Source organism: Toxoplasma gondii, chromosome XI (genome assembly GCF_000006565.2).
Source record: "Toxoplasma gondii ME49 chromosome XI, whole genome shotgun sequence".
NCBI lineage: Eukaryota > Apicomplexa > Conoidasida > Eucoccidiorida > Sarcocystidae > Toxoplasma > Toxoplasma gondii.
In genome coordinates, this window is record NC_031479.1 from 6,183,276 (window position 1) to 6,204,930 (window position 21,655).

General features: G+C 52.1%; 2 protein-coding genes across 2 annotated transcripts; one reads left to right on the forward strand and one right to left on the reverse strand.

The window, feature by feature from the left end:
• The first annotated feature begins 195 nt into the window (after positions 1-195).
• On the forward strand, positions 196-16,650 carry TGME49_216380 (phospholipid-translocating P-type ATPase, flippase subfamily protein). Its single transcript, XM_018779729.1, has 17 exons — positions 196-1,373; positions 1,913-2,096; positions 2,778-2,903; positions 3,157-3,954; positions 4,590-4,794; positions 5,241-6,311; positions 6,652-6,717; positions 7,151-7,322; positions 7,838-8,776; positions 9,468-9,582; positions 9,913-10,341; positions 11,003-11,143; positions 12,118-12,339; positions 12,723-12,938; positions 13,381-13,502; positions 14,223-14,679; positions 15,214-16,650. Exons 1-17 carry the CDS (start codon positions 1,327-1,329, stop codon positions 15,313-15,315), a joined length of 5,412 nt encoding a protein of 1,803 aa, XP_018635243.1. The 5' UTR covers positions 196-1,326; the 3' UTR covers positions 15,316-16,650.
• A 565-nt stretch (positions 16,651-17,215) lies between these two features.
• TGME49_216375 (hypothetical protein) lies at positions 17,216-21,518 on the reverse strand. The gene is made up of 6 exons (XM_018779728.1): positions 20,323-21,518; positions 19,873-19,922; positions 19,329-19,464; positions 18,713-18,784; positions 18,233-18,342; positions 17,216-17,867 (listed from the first exon to the last, which is right to left on the reverse strand). Exons 1-6 carry the CDS (start codon positions 20,825-20,827, stop codon positions 17,823-17,825), a joined length of 918 nt encoding a protein of 305 aa, XP_018635242.1. The 5' UTR covers positions 20,828-21,518; the 3' UTR covers positions 17,216-17,822.
• Positions 21,519-21,655: the final 137 nt, after the last annotated feature.

Genomic DNA, 21,655 nt, shown 5'->3' on the forward strand with positions numbered 1-21,655 from the left:
AACACGAGGAGTCTTTCCCGAAAGCTGAAAATCTCAGCGATATGCATCGAAGGCCTCTCGAAAGCACACGCATGCAGATGCGGACGAGGGCCGCAAGCTTTCGCTCTGCGTTTCGCCGGCCGCCTGACACAACGTTAGTCGCAGCTGATCTTGTACGACTTTGAACTCGACGGAATTGAGCATTTCTCTTCAGAACAACTTCGCCGTTTTCTCCCTCTTCCCCCTCTTCGTTTTTCTCCGCGGCCTCGCAGACGCAGCGACTCCCTCTGTCTTCGCGCTCGTCTCCTCCTGGCTGTGTTGTTGGCTTGGATCTGGAGCCTTTTTCCGGCGGCATGCGTTTACACTTCGTAGAATGCTTCTTCACATTCTTCGTTTTTTTCTCGTCTTCCTTCCTGGGTGAAGGACCGTGTCGCTCCTAGTAAGGTGTAGGTCGTGAGGGGAGGGCGCTTGTTGTGGGTGCCTCTCGTTAAGTGGAGGAAACGCGGAAGTCGGAGTTCCTCCGCGGAAGGACTTTTTCTGCGCGTGGTCGAACCGCTCTTTTGACGTATGGAGGGAACGTCTCGCGCGGCCGCGTTTCCTTTGGAAATAAAGGCGCCAAGAAGCGAGTGAAACGCCGTCCGAGACACACACACACACACACTGTCCGCAAACTGCTTTCCAGTGTTTTCGCGTTTTTTTTTGATGCGGAATCGACGTGGATCTGGTTCTTCATGGCCTGACACTGGCTTCGCAGCTCTCTGTTCTGGATCGGTTCTCATTTGTGGGGAGACACGGTTGACTTAAGATGCGGTGACCGCTGTGCAGGGCCTTCGCCGAGGCGCATTCCTCTCTCCCGGCTTCGTTTTTGGGACCTGAGGAAAGGCGACACAGGACGATGGAGAGAGGGTGAGGGTCGCAGAGAGGGCACCCAGGGTGGCCTCTGACAGACGCGGCTCTAAACTCGAGAGAGACAGAGACGATAGTCGTCCTTTCTTCTCTCTCTCGTCTTTCTGTCTCCTCCACGCGTCGGATCTCTCTCTCCGGCCCTTCCGCTCTCTTCTTCTCTCTCTCTCTTTTTCTCTCTCTGTCTGTCTCTTTCGCTTTCGCCTCTTTCTCGTTTGCCTCTTCTCTCGCCTCGTTCGCCTCTCTCTTTCTGTCTCCTCTGTCGTGTCGTCCGGTCTGGCGCTTCGTTGCTGTCTCCGTTACCGGCTCGGCCCTTCGCTCTTCTTCGTCTTCTTCGCGGCTCTGCGCATCGCCTGACCGAAGAGGACTCTTCGCGACCTGGAGGCGCGCAGGAACTCTTCGCATGGCTAGACTTCTCGCGCGGAGACGTGAGCGTGGAGAACCATGAAGACGCCTTCTTTCTTTTCGCGCCTCCTTCGGAGGAATCCGTTGTAGGTTTCTTGGGTGCTGAATGGAGTCGAGGGAGAAAATCTCAAAGAAACGAAGGAACTTCCGTCGTCTGTCGCTTGCCGCCTGCGTAGATCACCTCTGTTCCTCCTCCCTGGATGCCGCGCGCCTGTCTGTGAAGGAAGTTGCTCGGCACAGAAGCGGGCGAATCACGGAACGAAAACTCGACTCACTGCCTTCCTTATTTCATGACGGAGGCAGAGGGAGACTATGAGACATGAAACAGAGACGCACGAGACACCTCACAGCTCTCGCATCTCTCCTCTTGTCATTCGTCTTCCGTCTCCGTCGTCACCTTCGCCTCACTCCTCATTCTTCGTGTTCTTCTCTCGTCCTGTTCGTTTCGTCTTCGTCCTTTTCGTCTTCACCTCCTTGTTCGCTTTCCCCTGTTCTCTCCGTTTCGTGCTTCGTCGTCCTCTCGCTCTCTCTCCTCTGATCGCCTGTTGCTCCCGACTTCTTCGTCCCCGTTTCTCTGCTCTGCGGTCTCTGAAACTTGTGCGTCTCCGAGTTTTTTCCGTGTCAGACCGGAGGAACGCGAGTGGCGAGTGACGCTTAACGGCCCGCAGCTTCTGCCTGCTTGCGGCAACCGGGTCGTGACCTCCAAGTACACGCTCTGGAACTTCCCCTTCAAAAATTTCTGGGAACAACTGCACCGAATCTCCAACATGTACTTCTTCTTCATAGGCTTTCTACAATGCATCCCTCAGGTACAATTCACATTCAATGCGACAAACGATCCAGTCATGTACATATACATATACATATATGTATATATGTATATGTATATATGTATATGTATATATGTATATGTATATATGTATATGTATATATGTATATGTATGTGCGTGTGTTTGTATACGTATGCATGTGCATGCGTGTGTCTATGTATTGAGGTATGTACATGTATGCATGTGTATGTGTCTGTAGATGTTTTGTGTATATGCCTGCATGACAGTCTCTATGTAACTATCTCTGTTTTCGTCTAAATGTTGGTGTCTGTGAACCAGTCTTTGCCAAATCGGCGTGCCCTTTCTTTGTCCACGTATCTCTGTCTCGCGCTGTTTCTGCACCCCGATGCAAAGATGTACGTGAAAGCATTTTCATGTGTACCTTGAGTAGGCGTCTGACCAGAGACGTCGTTCTCGTCCTTCAGGAAATTTGTTTTGGCGTCCGGAGGTCACCGTATACCTGCATCAGTGTGGTAGAATGTCTCGGAAGCATGCCTACATGTTCTCCACAGGCCCCCCCCCTCTGGGGTCGGTCAGCGCTTGCTTCACGAGCCTCTGGTGAAGAGACAACTCCCTGTCGTTGGTCTGGTGAATGCGATGCGTTCATCGTAGTTGTCTCCCGCGTTTCGAGCAATGCTTCTGTTCTGCGTTGTCGCTCAGATTTCCGGTACAGGAGGCCTCCCGACGATCGGCATGCCGCTGTCGGTGGTGCTCATCTGCAACGGTGTCAAAGACGCTGTGGAGGACTATCGCCGTCACCAAGCTGACGACGTCGAGAATGGCCAGGTGACTGCCAGGCACCTTTGCGTGCTTCGACCTTTCTCGCTCCGTTCCTCTGTTCCCGCTGCCTTTGTCGCGTCGCTTGTTCTCTGATAGTAACAGCGTCGTTCTTCTGTCCCCCGTGAGTGCCCTTGGCTTTTCCGCCGAGTTGTGCGTCCACTCTTGCCTCGCAGTCGCGCCTGACATCCTCGCTTCCAGCGTTCTGTCACTCCACGCGCGCTCCGGCTTTTTGCGTCTCTCTGCGTGCGTCTGGTCTCAGATTTGTCAACTCGTAGGCCGTGGTCCGCCTCCTGCTTCCTCCTCACCTCTCGTCTCCCTCCGAACCCGTCTCTTCCACTTCCTATGTCCACGAAGGTCGCGCGCGTCTTCCTCTCCTCCGTCGTCTCCTTCGTCCGCTCGTTCTTCCGCTCGTTCTTCCGCTCCTTCTGCGTCTCCTCTGTCGCCGTTTCCATGGGAGTCTGTGGAGCTTGGAGACATTGTCGTTTGCTTCCGAGACGACTTCTTCCCCGCGGATCTGCTGCTGCTTGCGTCGGCGGATCCAAATGGCGTCGCCTTCATCGAGACGGCGGGTCTGGACGGCGAGGGGAACATGAAGGTGAAGCAGCTGCAGAAAGACTTGGCCCTCTGGATTGGCCACCAGCCGCATGCAGCCAATTTAAGTGCCTCTGCTGGCACTCGCGCATCTGCGGCTTCTCCGCCCGCCGCGCTGCTCGCAGCGCTACAGGAAATTGGCACGCTGTCAGGTTCGCTCTGTTGCGACTGGCCAAATAGAGACCTTCTGCGCTGCGATGGCATTCTCACTGTCTCCAGAAGACGCAGACAGGAGCCTGCGAGAGGAAACGGGGCGGAGGAGGAGGCCGCAGCGGTCGGTAGCTGCAGGACTGGAGACGCCAGCAGAGTACAGAGAGGAGACGCACACGGTCCAAATGGGGACAGTGAGGAACGGCAGGTGCCTGTGAACATCGACAACATGTTGCTGCGGGGATGCCGACTCCGCAACACAGACTGGATTGTCGGCCTCGCCGTGTACACTGGAGATAATACCAAAATTCAACTGGTACACAGATTCACAAAACGATCAGAGAATTCAGTGCAGTATTTCTCACCCTTCATGATACAAAATGTATATACCTATTAACGGTTGCATATCTTCATCTATTTACCTTTTGAATATAGATGAATGCGTGTGAATCTCAGTGTAGATGTGCAAAAATCTCATTTTTTAATAAACGGAGATGTGCATGTGGAGCATTGCCTGTCTGCTGCGGTATATATATATATATATATATATATATGTATGTATATTTCATTCACGCACTGAGTTGAGCCGCGCCCGCCGTCGATGTCTTTGCATCGATCCTCGGCTTCGATTTCTGTGGGAATACTCTTCGAATTTTCTTAGTCTCGTTGATTCGCGCTCTAAAAACAACGCGAGCTGCTGCGCCTCTGATTGCCCCTAGTATTGGTGTTGCGTTAGAGAGCTAAACCTGCTGGGTTTCAAGGTCCTACGATAAAATTTTGTTCACGTCAGTTTTGTTCTAGGCTTAATATCTTTATATATTTATATATATATATATATATATATAAATTTCTGTTATCACTAGTAAGGTTGTTCCTCGTCGGTTATGCTATCGCGGTAATATGTGAATTACAGGTTGCCGTGGTTCATGCGCGACTGTCTGTTCTTTTCAGAATTCTGGGCCGCCTCGATCGAAGCGATCTCGCGTCGAGAGACTCTCAGGTCGAATGATTGTGGGAATCGCCGTGCTTCAAGCCATCATGTGCACTGCCACAGCCATCGCCAGCACTGTTCTGTGGTATTCGCCTTCGTCTCCGTTGAAGAATTTGACTTATCTGCACAATCCGCAGGACCGGAGTCTCCCTGGGTTTCTCTTCTGTAAGTGACCCGAGGCCTTTGTTGTGGGGGACGCCAGGAACCTGTTTTCGATCGTCACAGCGTTTCCCCAGATAGAGGCAAACCGAGAGGACTGCTGAGAAACAGAGAGTCGAGGCATCCCGGCGTCGAATCGTGCGGCAACTGTCTCCTCACCGTCAAAGTAGCGGAAGTTTCGAACGACTTTTTCCCCGGCCTATCCAGAATTGTCGTCTGGTGGAACAAATGCGTTCGAGTCCCGTTTTCCTCTGTAGATCGGTTTCATGCTCTAAGGCAAAACGCAGTCTCAACGCTATCATCGCTTATAGCATCGGTGTACATCGTGTCTTCTGCAGAGACTCGCCAGTCGTTTCCTTTGTCCCTGCATGCGTTTCTTGCCCTTTTGCATGCTTACCGACGTTCACTTGTCCCCTCCTGCCCCCTGTGTCTCTCTCGTTGTGTCGCTGCAGGGCTAATTCAGGCGCTGACCTGTGTGGTTTTGACGGCGAATTTGATTCCGATTTCGCTGATTCTGCAAACGACGTTCGTTCAAGCCATTCAGGCGTCGATGATAAACAGCAGACGCGTGGGGAGTTCCCCAGACGTCTACAGCAGAGCCCGCCTCTGGAGCGACCGTATCTCCCGTTCGGACGACCCGGAGATAAGCGCGGAGACGCGACCTCGGAGGCGAGCAACCACCTGGCGCAAAACGGGCAGCGGTGGAGAAGCAAAGGCAGACGTCGCAGAGGTTTCTGACGCGGCGAATGCCGCCAGAGCGACCGGGGGAGATATAGGCCGCTGCGGAGAAGAAGCGGAGACGGTTAGCATGTCAGGGGAAGGCGACGCGGGTCATCGACGAAACCGTCTCCGAGAGAAGGTCGTTTCAAGAGGGAGGAACTTGTTTTCTTGGATCAGGAGTTTGCCTTCTACTTTTAGCAGAACGCGTGAAACCGGCAGCGACTCCCAAGCCAATGCCGCGTTCGTAGATGCATTCTCGACCGGGGCGGCGTGCGAGCACGAAGAAGAGTGGGCAAAAGGCCTGCAAACGCTGCACAGCCGGGAGGGGACAGGTGTCTCCTCGCACGGTGTGGGGTCGTCTCCCTCCGGAGGAGACAGTCGCGGGGCGACCACCAGCGACGAGAGAACGACGCGAGACAGCGAAAATGGTTTAGGAAACAGCACGGTCGGGGCGGCGCACGCAGCTGGGAAGCAGATGATGAGGAACTTTAGGGTGAAACTGAAAAGCGGTGATCTTGAGGCCAGAGGCAGAAGCGAAAGGACGAAGGCTCGTGGAGACCCGGCGGAGAACAGAAGAAACGAGCAAACGAGGGAAAAAGCGCCAGCGACTTTCAAAGACGAGGCAGAGGACGAAGTGAGTGAATTCGATGCCGAGGAAGAAGAAAAAAAAGTGAAGCCAGAGGAGATTGTCGCTCGAACGTCCGACCTCAATGAAGAACTCGGACAAGTCAGCTACGTTTTTTCGGACAAAACCGGGACGCTGACAGAAAACATGATGGAGTTTCGAAAGTGCTGTATCCAAGGTAAGCACGAGATACGCATGTAAACCTCAGGGGGGAAGATAATTTATGTGAAAATTTAGCACTTACGGCAACCTTTGCTCTGTGGCTCTCCACCCGTTCTTTCGTCGCTGACAACTTCCATACCACAAAGAGTTCAGTATGTCTCACGCTTAACTCTGTGCGCTTTATATGCTTTGGTGAAGAGAATCAAAAGAAGCGGGCGGAACTTGCCCAACCATGCAGGTCGCTCTATCACTCAAGAACTAAACATCAACTCACAAGAGGTTTATATTTCGACATGCCGAGTCTTGCGACGAAGTGTCTCACCTTGAGACTTTGTGTCACTTTTATTCGTTTTCAGGCATCCGCTACGGCGACGAGGTGGAGGGTGAGAAGGTCAGACTAACACAGTCTGGCGGCAGAGAAGGTGAGCAAGGGGAGACGACCTTATCACCTCCACGAGAACTTGGTTTTGCATGCATATCGTTACATAAAAGGTTCCTGTTGCACCCATGGGGTCTCCTTCCAGTAGCACCTGCAGCACGGGAAGGTACATGCTGCAGGCCTCGGTTGCCCACGACAAGTACATGGCAAAAATGCCAGTGTGTCTGTATTTATATCTCTCTCTAGGAGCGCGTCTGTATCTGTCTATTTATACCTGTATCCTTCTGATTCTGTCCTTTATCACCATTTCTAAATCTTCCTGTGTCCCTGTCTCCTTCGCGCCACACTTGCGGGCTTCCACATGGGTACAGGTCCTCTCTAGACATTCACCTGGGATTTCGGACCTCGCCGGTTCTTCGTCTACGTACAGGCGCAGGTTCTGCCCAGTGTGTCTGCGTTGTCTCTTGCCTCTGCAGGCCTTCCGCAAGAACGCGAGGCGCCTCATGTGAAGGTGGGCGACCCAACGCTGCGGGCGGCGCTGTCGGACCCCGACGATCCGATGCACTCTCACATCATCGATTTCTTTCTTCACCTCGCCGTCAACCACTCTGCTCTCGCGGAACACGATGAACAAACTGGACATTTGTGGTGAGCGTGAGTCGAATCGGGTGTAGCTGACATGCACTTGTCTTCTCCAGTTTCGCCTGCCTCGCTTCTCCTTCCCGCTGACACACCCGGTCTCTTGTCCTGCGTCGGATCGCTTCCACGCGCCTCATCGACGCCGTCACTTTCTCTGTCTTGCCTCTCTCGCCGCGCTGTCTTTGTCTTGTTCTCTTTTTTTTTGGTTGTCCTGGTTTTTTCTCTGACGTCGTCTTGTTCTCTGCGGCTTTGTCTGTGTCTGTCTCTGTGTCTGGCTGGTCCTCTGTTTCTCCCTGCCTCTCCCTATCTCTCGGTCTCCGTCTCGCTGCCTCTTGGTGTCTCTGTCGCGCCGTTGTGCGTTCCCCTCTCGGCTCGATACTGGGGCTTTCTCTCTCTTTCTTCGTTTCCGCCGCTCCACACACGTCTGTCAGTGCGCCTGCGTCGTGGAGGTTTCCGTCTCGCTGTCGGCGACCTTCCTTACTCTCTTCCTCCGCATTTTCTGCCTCGCCTTCTCTTTCGTTCAGCTACTCAGCAAACAGCCCGGACGAGAGGGCCTTTGTTTGCGCCGCGCGACACTTTGGAGTCACTTTTCGAGCACGGACGCCCTTCGGGGTGGAGTTGAATGTCCTGGGCCGCACCGTCCACGTCGACATTCTCGCCTCTTTTCCATTTGAAAGTCGTCGACGGCGCTCATCTGTGCTCTGTCAAATTTCCGAGCCTAGGCCGAGGAAAGAGAGGAAAAGCGCTTCGTCTTCGACGCGCGCGGACTCGCCTTCCCAGCCCTCCTGCGCGCCAAACCCAAAACACAACGGAGACACTACAGCAGCTGCTGGGATTTCTTTCGCGGCTGCAGACCAGCCGCGCGGATCGGGAGGAAACGCTAAACGCCTCGCGGGGAGGCCTTCTCCATCCGCCGTCCCTGCCGTGTCTGCCACTCTGCCGCCGCTCTCGAAAGCGAACCCACCGAGCCCAGCGTCTCTCGAGGCATCATCCGTACTCTGCCATCCCCATGGGCCTCTTGCCGCTGCAGAGACCAAGCCGGAAGCGAGAGAAGAAGAAGAAGACGGACAGTTGCGGCAGCGAGTTGTGCTTCTCACAAAGGGCGCAGACATGGTGATTCTGCCTCGACTTCGTCGGCGTGCGAGTGGAAAGCGTCCGGACGAAGGGAGACAGGAAAGAGACGGGAGAACAGGAGGAGAGAGAGAACAGAAGGAGTCCACCTCTGCACAAGCAAACGATGGGGAACCGCCAGGGGAGCCAGGCGAGAGTGTAGAGAGCGACGAGGATGAAATGGCGAGACGGAAAGCAATGGAGACAGCTCTCGAGGCATACGCAGGAGAAGGGCTTAGGACGCTGTGCATCGCAAAACGAACGATTGACGAGGAAGAATTCGCGAGATGGTACAAAGAGTATCAAAAAGAGCACACCTCCCGAACCAAGGACAAAGAAGAACGGCTTTACCAGTGAGTGGTACAGTCACCGAGTGATCTGCGGGGGTCGGGACATGCCTGTCGGTCGCGAAAAAAACAAAGCCTAATCCCTACAATCTTGGCCCTCAGCTCGCACCTCGTTTCGGGGACCGCCTCTTTTGGTTTACATGAGCGACTCAGAGAAATCTGTGTGCGGTAAAATTTCGCATTCTGAGTTTGCGAGGCGAACAGTCGCTGCTGGAGTTCCTATCGATATCTGTTGTGAAGTCGTTTCTCTCTGGGGTTTGCTCCGCGTCCTTCCTCTACCCTCTGCTTCTCTTCGTTCCGATCTCTTTCCTTCATCTTTGTTCTTCGTTCCTATCTGCTGTTTTTTCTTTCTCTGCGCTCCTCACTGATTTTGTGGTGGTATGGTGGGGAAAACAATACACACGCCTTGTAGCCAACTGCAGAGAGCGAATCCAAGTATACTAGATGTACGTGCTCGTGCACATGTACGAGAATAAGTATATATATATATATATATATATATATATATATATATATTATTTATAAATATCTGTAATTGCATACATGCAGACATGTATTTTATGTATATGTGTCTAGGTATGACGTCGAGGCTTGTGCAAGTGGAGTGGAGATGCCTGTGGGGAGTGGGAAATTTCTTTGCATGCAGTCGTCGCTGAATCTCTTTTTTTCACATGTTCTGCTCTCGTGCGGCTTTCAGACTCGCCGAGAGGCTGGAGGTTGACCTCGAGTTGCAGGGGGTGACAGCGGTCGAGGATCGCCTGCAGCAGGACGTTGCAATGACCATTGTGAAGCTTCGTCAGGCTGGAATCCACGTACGCCTCCCTTTTAAATGTTTCGTTTTAACTGCACATGCTTTGGAGGATACGGACTTTTCCGAGTGTCTGTATACATACACTTTTCTGCCTCTATGGATATCTCTTTCTATTCGCGTCCAAGTGTATCTCTATGTATATTTGTATAGTGCAGATGTGCGTATGCATACACTCTCCACACCTGTCCACTTACATATACATATACATATATATATATATATATATATATATATAAGTAGATATAGATGTCGGTATGCCCATGTGTACAGGTTGCTCTTGGGTCGAACTGTCGCTAGGAGTCCTGCTGTGGTGAATCGTGTTTTGTCTCAGGTGTGGATGCTGACCGGAGACAAAACTGAGACGGCGCTGAATGTCGGCATCTCGACGTTTTTGGTTGCGAGAGACACGCGCCTGTCGCGGTACTTATGGAACGGGAGAGAGCCGAATGGGGTAGCGCTCGAGCGTCAGCTGCGACAAGACCTCCGGGCTCTTGATATGGCTTCTACGACACAGCCTTCTTGCTTCTCTTTTTGGTCCTGGAAATGGTCCGGCCATCCTCGCCGAGAGGCCGAAGATTCGCGTGCAGAGACAGGCAGCGAGGGGGGAGACCAGGCAGTTCGAGAGCCTCCCGAGGCTCTGATTGTTGACGGGGAAGCTCTCACATTTCTCTTCGAGACTGTTGAGAGACAGTGCGCCTTCATTCGCCTCTGCTGCGCATGCCGGGCTGTCATCTGTTGCCGGTTGGCGCCCCATCAGAAGGTAGGCGAAGCCGAAGCCGGAAAAGGACTTTTTTGCAAGTTCGATTGAACGACGACGGCCGCAACCGTCAGCGGTAGACGCCGCACCTAGCGTTTTGCTGTTTCTGCTCCTGCGTTGTTACTGGATGCTAAGTGAGTATCGACCTCAATTTGACCGTTGTTCTCACGAGCGGCTGTACGGGTGGGGACTCTCCCGTAGCCAGGGGACGCATACAGAGAAGAGAAGAGGGTGGGGAAACGCCATATCGGAACCTGAAGACCGGAGACAAGGCCGGCACAGAAGAACCGGAGGAAAACAAGGAAAAGAAGGAAAGGAAGACCACATGAGAAGGGAGGAAGGTGAAGACATCGAAGGCAGGGAGGAAGAGAAGAATAAAGTTGCGGTTTGATATGTTTGTGAGGGAAAGATTGCGGCGGTCTCTGTCAGAGGTGAGGGGGTCGTTTTTCCTAGCTTCGTGTTCCCAAGACCATGCAGAGGCCCGAGGCGTGGAAGGCGGTTTGTCGGAAAGGCAAACGGTGACCAGGGAATTCCAAGTTGTCACATCGTTTCCTTTCATGTTCGTCTTAGTTCTGTTTCTGTCTCTTCTTTCTCTTGACCGCTTGTCTCCTCTTCTGCTTGCGTCTTCAACGTGCTGCCATGCCTGTGACGCGTCTGTTGCCAGGGCGCTGTCGTCTCGCTGGTGAAGAAGACGACGCAGAAGGTGACTCTGGCCATCGGAGACGGATCGAACGACTGCAACATGCTTCTGCAGGCCCATATCGGCGTTGGTATTCGAGGCAACGAAGGCAACCAAGCTTTCAATGTGAGAGTCGCACTTCGCATAAAAGTCGCCTGCTGTGGAAACGTTGACAATAGTCGCATCGGACGAGTCTTTTGTCTTTCCCAGTTACTGCGAGGGACCGCAGTGGTCGGTAGGCTGCGCCTAGAACATCAACCGCATCAAAGGTGACTTTGTCAGTCTGTGCATATATGCTGCTCCTCGGCGCTTTATGATATATATTAGCTTCCTGTCTACATATCCCTTTGCCTTGAGCTACCTCCTGTCTCGCCGAGAAAGTCGCGACAGACTGACGTCCGACGCTTTTGGCTGAATCAGAGAGTCTAGCTTGAGTTGTTGTCCGCTGGTGAAGCCGTCGCGACACACGTAAATGGCACGGCCAGCGAGTTGCTGGTGTAATCCAGTCCACATACAGAGACAGTTTTCCCGTTCACTGTGATAAGAACTACTTGGTTTTCAGCGAAGTCCGGCTAGGAAGGCCAGCTGCGTTTTACTCGAATGCGAGTAGTGTCTCCGACGTCGCACCCACCCACTGTGGTAATGTAGCGCGTGCATTAGTCTCACTTGTCGGAATCACAGAGATATTTGAGGTCGTAAGCCGTTGTGCAGTGTGCCCTGGGAGACGGCACCTCGAGAGAACAAGCGAGGTGACGAGGGAAACAAGAAGTACTGAGCATGTGCATGCGTTCGCAATTGGAGCGCATGCCGTCGACTGCGTTCTAGGGAAGAGGACTAAGAAATCGTTCACTGATACAGCTCTTTCACCGAACATTACATGCTCTGGCGCCTTGGTCGTCACATTTGCCATGCATCACACGTACGATCCTTCTCTGCTCATTCATCGCCTCTCTGTCCATCTCGGTGTCACTCTCCAGAGAGGTGCATCAAGCTGCCCACAGATATTTAGGATTTACATGCATGCATATGCGTGGAGAGATGGTTTTTGGGGTGGCACAGCTGGATGGAGATACAGACGATGGCTTTTGTCTTTTTTTCAGTGCTCGGATTTTGGAGTCACGCAGTTTCGACTGCTCCTGCCTCTCCTGCTCGTGCATGGCCGGTGGTGCTACCGGCGAATAACGACCGTCATTCTTTACATCATCTACAAGAACTTTCTTCTCGTCTTGCCCCTAGTCTACTTCGGATTTCTCTGCCTCTTCTCTGGGCAGCGGTTCTACCCTGAAGTCCTCGCCCAAACCTACAATCCAGTTCTTACTGCGGTAAGAACGCTTTGTCTCCAGCCAGAAGAACCCGCGAAGCTGGGAGCATACCTGTCACCACTGTTCTCTCGCTCCCATACACAGATATACATATATAAATATATATATGTATATCTATACGTACGTATATGTGAATGCCTACATGCGTATCTATCTGCATACTTACATACACGCATATATATATATATATATATATATATATATATATATATATATATATATATGAATTATCCAAGGCGTATGCGAGACCCCACATCGAGGGTTACGTCTCTAGACATAAGAGTAAATCTCTCTGTCTATTTTTCTGTGCGTGTGGATGGAGGTCCGTAGGAGTTTTTTTCCTGCGTTTCTACGTTTTCCTGTTCTCTCTGTACTGCGTGCAGATGCCCATAACACTATACGGGGTGTTGGAGCAGGACATCGACGAACGCGCATCGCTCAAGTTTCCTCAGTTGTATCGCCTGGGCCAGGCCGACTCTTTTTTGAATCTTCGCACGTGCATCTCCTGGATCCTTCTGGGAGTTGTACACGCAGCCATCATTTTCGTCGTTGGGCTCTACGCCTTTGGCTACTACATCATTCCCGGTCCCAGTGGCCAGGTGAGAGACGCTTGTTCTGTCCAGGCCTTCGTATTGATGCCACTTAGCTGCATGAGCACATGTCTGAACGTTTCGTAATATCCTTTGTGTGCATATATATATATATATATCAATGCTCATTTGCATATGTATGCATATCTAGCGGTGTATTCCTTTCTCTCTCTGTCTGTATATATACATTTACTTAGTTCCCTCAGGAGAGAATGCGGAGAGCTGCACGCGTACATTTTGTGAGGGACAGGACGTTCGTCAGTGTGTGGCTTGTGGCTTCTGTCGCTGTGCATCGTCGATATTTTCAGCGTCCGGACAGTCGTCCTTGCACCTAAATCTGCATGCTGGTCTCCTCTTCCTTCCTGGGGAGACAGCTCTCTGTCTACTGCTCTCCACACGCAGAACGCACATTAAAACTTCGTTTTCCCTTCTGTCGTTTGCTGTGCTCCAGCCGTTCGACATGTGGATGGTGGGCACCGTGATGATGGCAGCGAACTGCCTGGTGGCGAACTTGGCCATTCTCTTTTACAGCTTCAGCGTCTCTGCTGTCACATGGTGTGGCATCGCCTTCTCGTAAGCGCCGAAAAACACGACTGTGTGTAATGATAGATATAAACGTCTTCCATGTCGACGGTTCCGCAACGTACTGGCAAGGGCGTTCCGAGAAGGAAAGACGCTACTAATCGCGTAAGACACAAACAGAAAACCTAGCTCGTCCCCGCACAAGCAATTCAACCGACCCATGAACAGAAAAAGCGATTACAATCACATGTTCTCCCAACAGATGAGGCGCGAAAGCAACACCACTTGAACATGTGGTAAAGAACCAAGGCTGGCTATGGTCAGTTGGGTTCTTTGTCACTAGGTCTTCTATCAAAAGCGAGAAGAAACAGGACTTTGTAGATTCTGGTATCTCACCTAGGGCGTATCACGGTGGACGGCGAGTGCAAGGCCAAGCCGTAGACTGCCTCTTTCAGTGACAGTGCATCGCCTACTATTTCGAGCTGCGAGTCTGAAGTTTCAGTTCTTTGTTCTGTCTTTTTGGCGAGAAAGACCGCGCGTTCCCGCCGTCGATTTCGTTCCGAACTCGCTTTTGAGCTGTGCCCCAGTCATCGATGCTTTCCGCCGCACTCTGGTAAAGTCTGGTTCGTTTTGTGCTCCTTTTGTGTACGTTGTGACCGTTTTTTCTCGCCTGTGTTCTGTCGGCCTCAACGGGAGCGCAGGCGGTATTTCGAGGTGTGCGAGTCTCCTCATTGCGCTCTCTGTGCGGCTTCGCCTGCTTTTCTTTTCCAGACTCTTCTCTTGTCTGGTTCTCTTCTTCGCGGCCTCGACAGCGACTGTGGGGGGCATCTCGACGGGGGCGATTTTCCTTCTTTTCAAGGCGTCTCCTACCATTTGCCTCTACGTTCTTGTTGCTTGCTCGCTCTCGCTGGGACTCCTCTGGTTCAAGCGCAGCTTCCGCGTCGCGTTTCGCCCCGAGCTGTACGATGTGCTTCAGAGACACGAGTATTTGGGCCTCCCGCTCCTCTCTGCCTCTGACAGGAGACGGTTGCGTCTCTTCGAAGAGGCCGCTGAGGACGAGAAGGAGGCCGCGGGCCTAGGGTCGGAGAGCGGCCGCGACGCGACCTTTCAGACGACGGCGGGAAGACGAGCCGACAAGACAGCAAAGCCAACGATCGAGGGAAGAGAAGAACCGCAGAGCAGCCGATTCAACCGGTGTTTCGTACAACCGTTCAGACGCAGAAATCAGGTGGGGCTGCGAAGCGATGATTGTGGCTGCTGGGTTGGGTGTAGTGTGTGACGGTGAAAAAGCTCAAATTCATGTTCTTTCCTCGCTCCTGGGTTTCTGCCGCTCTCCATTTTGTTGCTTCTTGCCTGTCCGCGCTGATGCCTCAAACTCTACTGAGCAAATCCTTGAATTCCAGTCGTTGACCTTGGATGAAAGACTGCAAAGCTAGGAGATGCATTTGTGGCGTGTGACAGGTGACGAGATCCATCACATATCATCTTTGCTTACCCCTTGTGGCTTCCTTTCCATCGTCTTGTGTCTCTCGATTCATCTCGCGTTTCGTGGTTTCTTTTTGTCCTTCAAGTTTCGCAGTTTCTCGTTTGTCTCCGGCTTTTTGCTTTTCCTCGTGGTGTCCGAACGTTTCGTTTGGTTCTCGTTTTCGTATTTCCTGCTCGCACTTGGATTTCTCTTTTTCTTATTTCTGCGCGTTTTTATGCTTATGCGTTGCCCTGAGATTTCTCGGTTCTCTGTTTCTCTGTTTCGTGTGCCTTTCAGACATCCAAAAAGGGTGAGAAAGGGCCTGGCCTGTCAACTGGATTCAGTGTCGCGGAGCCGGCGCCGATTCTTCTCAACCTGCAGAGATCCTTGAGCCTTTAATGCCGACGGATTCTCTCAGGATACACCTTTGCGTTGGGCCTGAGGGTTTCGCCAGATGCAGTTCTCTCAGCATCGGTCGCGTCGCCTCTCTTTTATTTCATGAGAAGCTCCACACCGAGGGTGTAGGAACAGAGCGCAGTCAGTCGTGCTTCGCGTTTCGGTTTCGTCGCTCAGGCAGGTAGCAGGTTTCTGTATGGTATGCTGCCTCCCTTCGCGGGTGTTTGTGTGCCATTCTGGTCTGGAGGGATGACGGCCGTGAAAGACGACATTGGCGGAGACAAGGGCAGAAGAAGACGCGGTGGCAAGAGAGTCTAGAAACAGCAACCAGAGAAGATTTCGAGAAGGGAACAAGAGCAGAAGGCTTGGGTAGCAAGAACGTCCAAAAACGAAGCAAGAGATCAAAACAAATTCTCCTTCGCTCTGAGGGCTTCTCAGTTTCGAGACTTTTTCGAGAATTCTACCGAGACCGTAATAATGGAGAAACAAGGGGACGAGGTAGACAGGCGTCCTCTACTCGAATTCAGATGAAACGATGGAAAAACGATCTCATCAGTGGCCTCCCGCTGCAGTCCTTGATATGTTGATGAGGCTGCTTTAGTCCCCTACAGAACAGGAGGGAGGCAAAACTGTATTCTAATTCCACGTGAACCGCTGCATCCGCTGATGATTCAGGTGCGTAGCCAATAGAAAACCGCATGGGCAAAGGTGTCAGGATGCCTGTTGACACGCCACCCCAGTGGCTGTCGTATCTCATGCATGTTTTCATATGTTTCCCTGTAAATAGGTTTTTGTATGAGTGTATAGAATCGTGCGCCGCCGCTTCGTCTTACGTGCGTTTTCCGCTACGAATCGCCACAGCGTGATCGCAAGAGAGTGTTGTTTTTTGTTTCGGGTTTCGCGAGCATTCCAAAGTCGAGATGACACGAGCGCGTGCGTTCTTGCCTTTTGCGTTGCTCCGCGTATTCTCTCTGCACATCGTTTTAGACCGACAGAGCTGTGCTTTGTTTTCCGTTGCCAGAACGAGGGAGTCCGTTTCATTCCCTACCGGCGCAGGGTAAGAAGCCTTTTTTCAGGCTCGGCAAGAATTTCCTGAGTATGCCAGGTTTCGCCCGGCACATTGCTTCTATGAAAAAGTCCTCCCTCTTTTTCAGACACCCGCAGCGGCATAGCGATCGTGCCGCTCTTGGGCTTGTCTCTATCATTTTGCCGTTTCCATTGTGCCTCCGCACAGGAGGCAAATAGCTGTCGCTCTCTGCCCTTCAGAAGGCAAAACGAGAGTGGCTTTTAATAGGATGAAGGAACTTGACAAGCATTACTAAGTCTTGTATCGCGGAGACTTTTTGGCGTTTCTGTAACTCGTACATGAATCCAATGATGTTTGTCATTGTCCTTGGATCTATTTAGCTTCTAAACAAAGAGGCAGCGAACACCTGACTGGTATCGAGACGAGAACCACGCTGGGTTCCAGAGTTCGCAATCAGGTGGAATCATCACAGAGGTCCTGGCTACTGGGAAGCCAAATTTCAAAGAATTTTAGATTCAAATTCCACCGGCATATCAGGTAGCACACTGAATCGAGCCCTCTAGTGACCAATTCGCTCTTCGTGACAGGGGGTCACTGATGCAGAAGGCGAGTTGCGAAGGAAAGCGCTATCCCTTACTGAATAATTTCCCTTTCTTGACAAAGCAACTATCTGTTCTTACACTGACCTTGTTGGGGAAAGCGAGGCTCGAGTCGGACCCGTTCCTGTCAATTTACTTTAATTGATAAATCCTATGATTTCGATGAAAAACTGTTCTCTAGTTCTCTTTCGGTGCAGCATGTCGTGTGGGTGTGATGTGGGGAGAGCGACTCAGACGGCGAGAGAAGAAAGAAACGAAAACGCGGGGATAGAAAGGACACCCAGCAAAGCAATTGCAGATCTTCTTTCCAACTGGAGTCCGCGTCTCTGCCTCCGAAGAGTTTGAAGGTGGAGACGAAAAAGTGTGGATCTGAACGTCCGGATCTCAGTGGCCAAACGCAGGTCCCAGAGCAACTCGTTTTACCTGCTTTCCCCTTCAAGATCCGAGGCAATCCTCACCGTCCAAAAAGTTCATCTCTCGCATGCACCTGTGTTTCTGTGCCTGAACCAACATTCATCTGCACATTCCCCGTAGAAGACAGACCAAGTGAATGAGCCTGTCGAGTTCCTCCTTAGAACCCATATCCCCCAGCCCAAGTAATCAAATCCTTCAGGAGAACTGATGTTTGCGGAACAAACTCTCGGTCCTTTCTTTGTTGCAACTTTAAATTGTTGCAAGCGGCTAGGTAGCGAAAACTGAGACACTGGCGAACCACAGAGGAACTCGCGCGATACTTCGAACCGACAACGGTATACCCTAAAAGGCACCTGCTTAAGGGGAAAAAGATACGGTTATCGGCAAGACAAGACCTGAAACCACTGGACGAGTTATTCGAGAGACATCAGAGTGCGTTCTGTCGGAGCGCCGAAGAGACCGGGGACGCGCTACCTTGCCCTGGAGCCATCCCGAGGACAGGAGACGGTGGCACTCTGAAAAACGCACCCAAGGAAAGAAGAAGGAAGAGAGCGTAACTGCATGAGATGAAGAGCGGAAGAAAAACTTAACATGCAGGGGAAGTGGAGTCGCAATCGGGAGGGGACGATGACACACACCAAGCGAGACAGAGGCTCCTCCTGGGATCAGGAAGGCGTGTGCCAGAGAAGGAAGAAAGCAATTCTGAAGCATTCGCCTTGAAAGAAACGAGGACAGCCGACGAAGACCAGGAAGGGGGAGAAGACCTACAGTACTAGCAGGTAATACGCGAGGACTGAAACGAAGGAAAGGAGCTCGACTGTTGTTTCTCTCGTCTTCTGTAACCGGCAAACCGTCGAATGACAAAGAGAAGGTCGCTTACGTAGGACGGACGAGGGGAAGCGTGACCGGCGACGAAGCCAGGAAGCGGATACAAATCAAAAAGTCTTCGATTAGTATCCAGAATAGAGGGCGCGACCGCTCGTAGACTCGCTGCGTTTGCACACACCAAACACCACGGGGCAGTTCCAAAGATAAGTCTGATACGCTTTTCTGCTCACCGGCCAATCTGTCTTTGTCCACAAGGCTGCTGTCTCCGATGCATGTAATGTTGCACTCCTATGCTTGTATATAGACACAGGAACAGTCAGGTAGACGCACGGATACGCAGATAAACCGTTAATCAAGATAGGTTCGATGAGCACATACTCTTCTGCAGCCACACATTACAAATACACCTTTGTGTGACCATGTGTACTCGTAGATGCGTCCACATTCATGCACCTATATTTGTCCTGTAACGCTTTGAAGACACAGGAGTTTGGGGGTTTGAAAAGAAAGAGACGAGAGACAGGAGACTGACCGAAACAAAGGAGCGACCCGGTGACGATGAGGAAGGATAAAATGACCCACTGACTCCAAGGCGCCCGCCTATCTGGGAAGAAGAAAGATAGAGCAAGAACGGCGTGGATCATGACGAAATCATCATCTCCGTTCCTAACTCAAACATCACGTCCGCGTTCCACGCAAGCACCCTTTCAACTCCTGTCTGTCGACGCCTATAGCTGTCTCTCGCAGATGTCCTCCATCTCGGCCTGTCTAGAGAGTTGTCTCTATCGCGTTGCTTCTTCAAGGCTTTCTCTGCGCCTCTCTCTCTCCCTCTTCCTTTACAGCACTGTCTCTTCTTTTTGTTTCGCGATTTCTCCGTCTCTCTGCACCAACACCTAGAGATATACAGACGAGGCCGGAACAGTCCAATCTGTGCATTCTACGTGGTGCCGCGTGGAACTACTTGCGGGAAGCAGACTTGTGTCTCGCGAGGCTCGTCAGCAGCCGTCGTTCTCCTTGGAGTACATAGGGTATGCGCATACAAAAAGGTGCAGAGGTCTACACCCACTGCGACATATATACTCTGAACATGCTGTGCCTGTCTAGGTTAACCGCTGGAGTCTAGGGAAAGACAAAGCGTTCCAACGCACTGGTGCAGTGAGCCGAAACATCCGCGGGGGGGCTCGAGTCGCGCTTGCCGTCCAGAGGACCACAAACGGAGAAGAAGGAATCTACGCAGAGTTGCGTCGTGCAGTCTGAACATCCCTTGTCGGCTGGGACGAGAACCTGAAATCGAAACGGAAGCACGAAGACTCCGACGTCCAGATCCCGGGGGACAACGAAGTATCAAATGCACGCATGCACACCCGTCGTTGACACACCGCTCTTCACGGCAGAAAACGACTTCGCAGGGTGAGATCGATTGACCAAATCTTAAAAGGACGCGCGTTGGTCACAAGCAGGGAGCCGCGTATCTCAGGCCCCATGAAAACGCTTTGTTCCACTTTTTCATGCTGTGCCCTTCATCTCTGTTCCACGGAGTTCGCGTCGACCTTCCTGACTTCGCCTTCCCCGTACCGAGTCCTAAATATGCACTCGAGGCACAGAAGCAGCGGCTAGCGAGTCCCTACGACTCGGCAAGGCAACGCAGAGAAAACGAAAAGAAAATCGACAAACTTGGGAAGAGATCCTTACCTGCAGGGCCAGCCCCGATGCGCGGTCGCAGAGACATCGACAGACATTGGCTGAAGAAGAGACAACGGAGAACAAGCCAGCAGCTGGGCGACGCAGATACGAAGTTGACAGAGATAGATCTATGCGAGGCGAGACACTTGAGGGAAGCATCGAATCTACGCGAGTGCGAGACGACGACACCGACGCCAGGAGGAACAAAGAACGAGGCGACAGAGGAGGCGCGTCACTGTGAATTCAGCAGAAGAAAACTCCAGGATCTTTCCTTTCGCAGTTAGAGTGACACAAGAAACAGTGTATTGCAGCAGCATGGAAGAGAAGAAACCGTTACAAGACGGAAACGAAATGAAGAAGAGCAGGCGAGAAGGTACGATACATTGGCGCGCGCCAAGGCGGCATTGGCTTTCACACAGAGGTAGGCCTGTTTCCACGAAAGCCGAAAAGACTGCTCACCTTCCTGTTCACTCGGAGAGGACAAGACCTGCTGGGCGGGGAGTTCTACAGTCCCGAGCACACCGCGGAGATGAAGAGACAGCCCCAAGACAAGAGCGACACAAAGTTTGAGTGGTGGAAGACGGAGAAAAGAGTTGCGCTTGCTGGAAAGGAGCCTGCGACGAGAAGACGGACAGGCATGGTGGAGAGACTCCAGACAGAGACGGTCGCCATGGGAGGGCCGAGAAGAAGCGCGAGGAGGTGAGAGATGAAAGAGAGGCAGTGGAGGAGAAAGAGGTGAGAGAGAGGAGTCCGACGAAGAAGCAGTCGACTGAGAGGGCGAAGGAGGTGACAGGGAAGAAGCGAGACACGGAGAGAAGAGCGAAGAGAAAGATGTAGAAGAAGGAGACGAAGGAGAAGCGAGAGAAGCCGAAGAAAGAGGAGAGGAAACCGAACGTGAGGGCAGCGAAGGATGGGGATCGTCGGCGCCCGTGTGAGACAGCCAGGGCAAGGACGAGTCCTCCATGCTGGCGAGAAGGATCGGGGAAACGAGGAAACGCAGAAAATGCCGGACGGAGAAAGAAGGGGACCCACCCAATCCGAGACAAGAGAGAAGGAAAGGCAGTCTAGAAAACGAAAGAGACCGGCGAAGGAAACCAGCCGGAAGAGAAAGGAAGAGGAGGAAGCAGTAGGAAGGCGAGGATAAGGAAGGAGAGTTACTGACAAAGTACCGACGTGTTTTGAAGAGATTGATGAGAAAACTTGGAAGAGAGAGGCGCGAAGCCCAATGATAAGGGAAATGTTCCCAAACCGCCGGATCGTGTTGGCTAGGTGAATTGATCAGGTTTCATAGAGACAATCAGTGACTGTTCTTGTGATTTTCATGAACGGAGTGGTTTTTCGCAGTTTGAAATCGTACTAACGGCGAGAAGGGAAGTTCATTTCAAAGAAAGGGACGGGAGAGAGGGCAGGAGCAATGCATGCCGAAGTGTACACCTATTTATAACTCGACTCGCTCTGATATACAAGCGACTACATTTAATTCTGTATGGAGGCTGAGGGGTGAGAAGGTGGAAAATGCAGCAGCAGCAGCGGACAGAAGCAGCGAGAGAATGCAACGTGGAGTGTGTTCCGTGTAGAAAGCCGCTGGAGTGAATTTGAACGAGCGGAGCACAAGGAAAAAAAACGAGAAGCGAAGAGATCCTTCTGCCTCCAAGTCAGTAGCAACCTTTCATGTTCTCGTCTTTGCCGGCGACGCTGTCTGCATCTGGTTGCGCCTTTTTCTCCCTTGGCTTGTCTTGCTGCGTCACCCGCCAAAGAACTGTCGTCGCACATGCAGGTACCGACGAAAGGC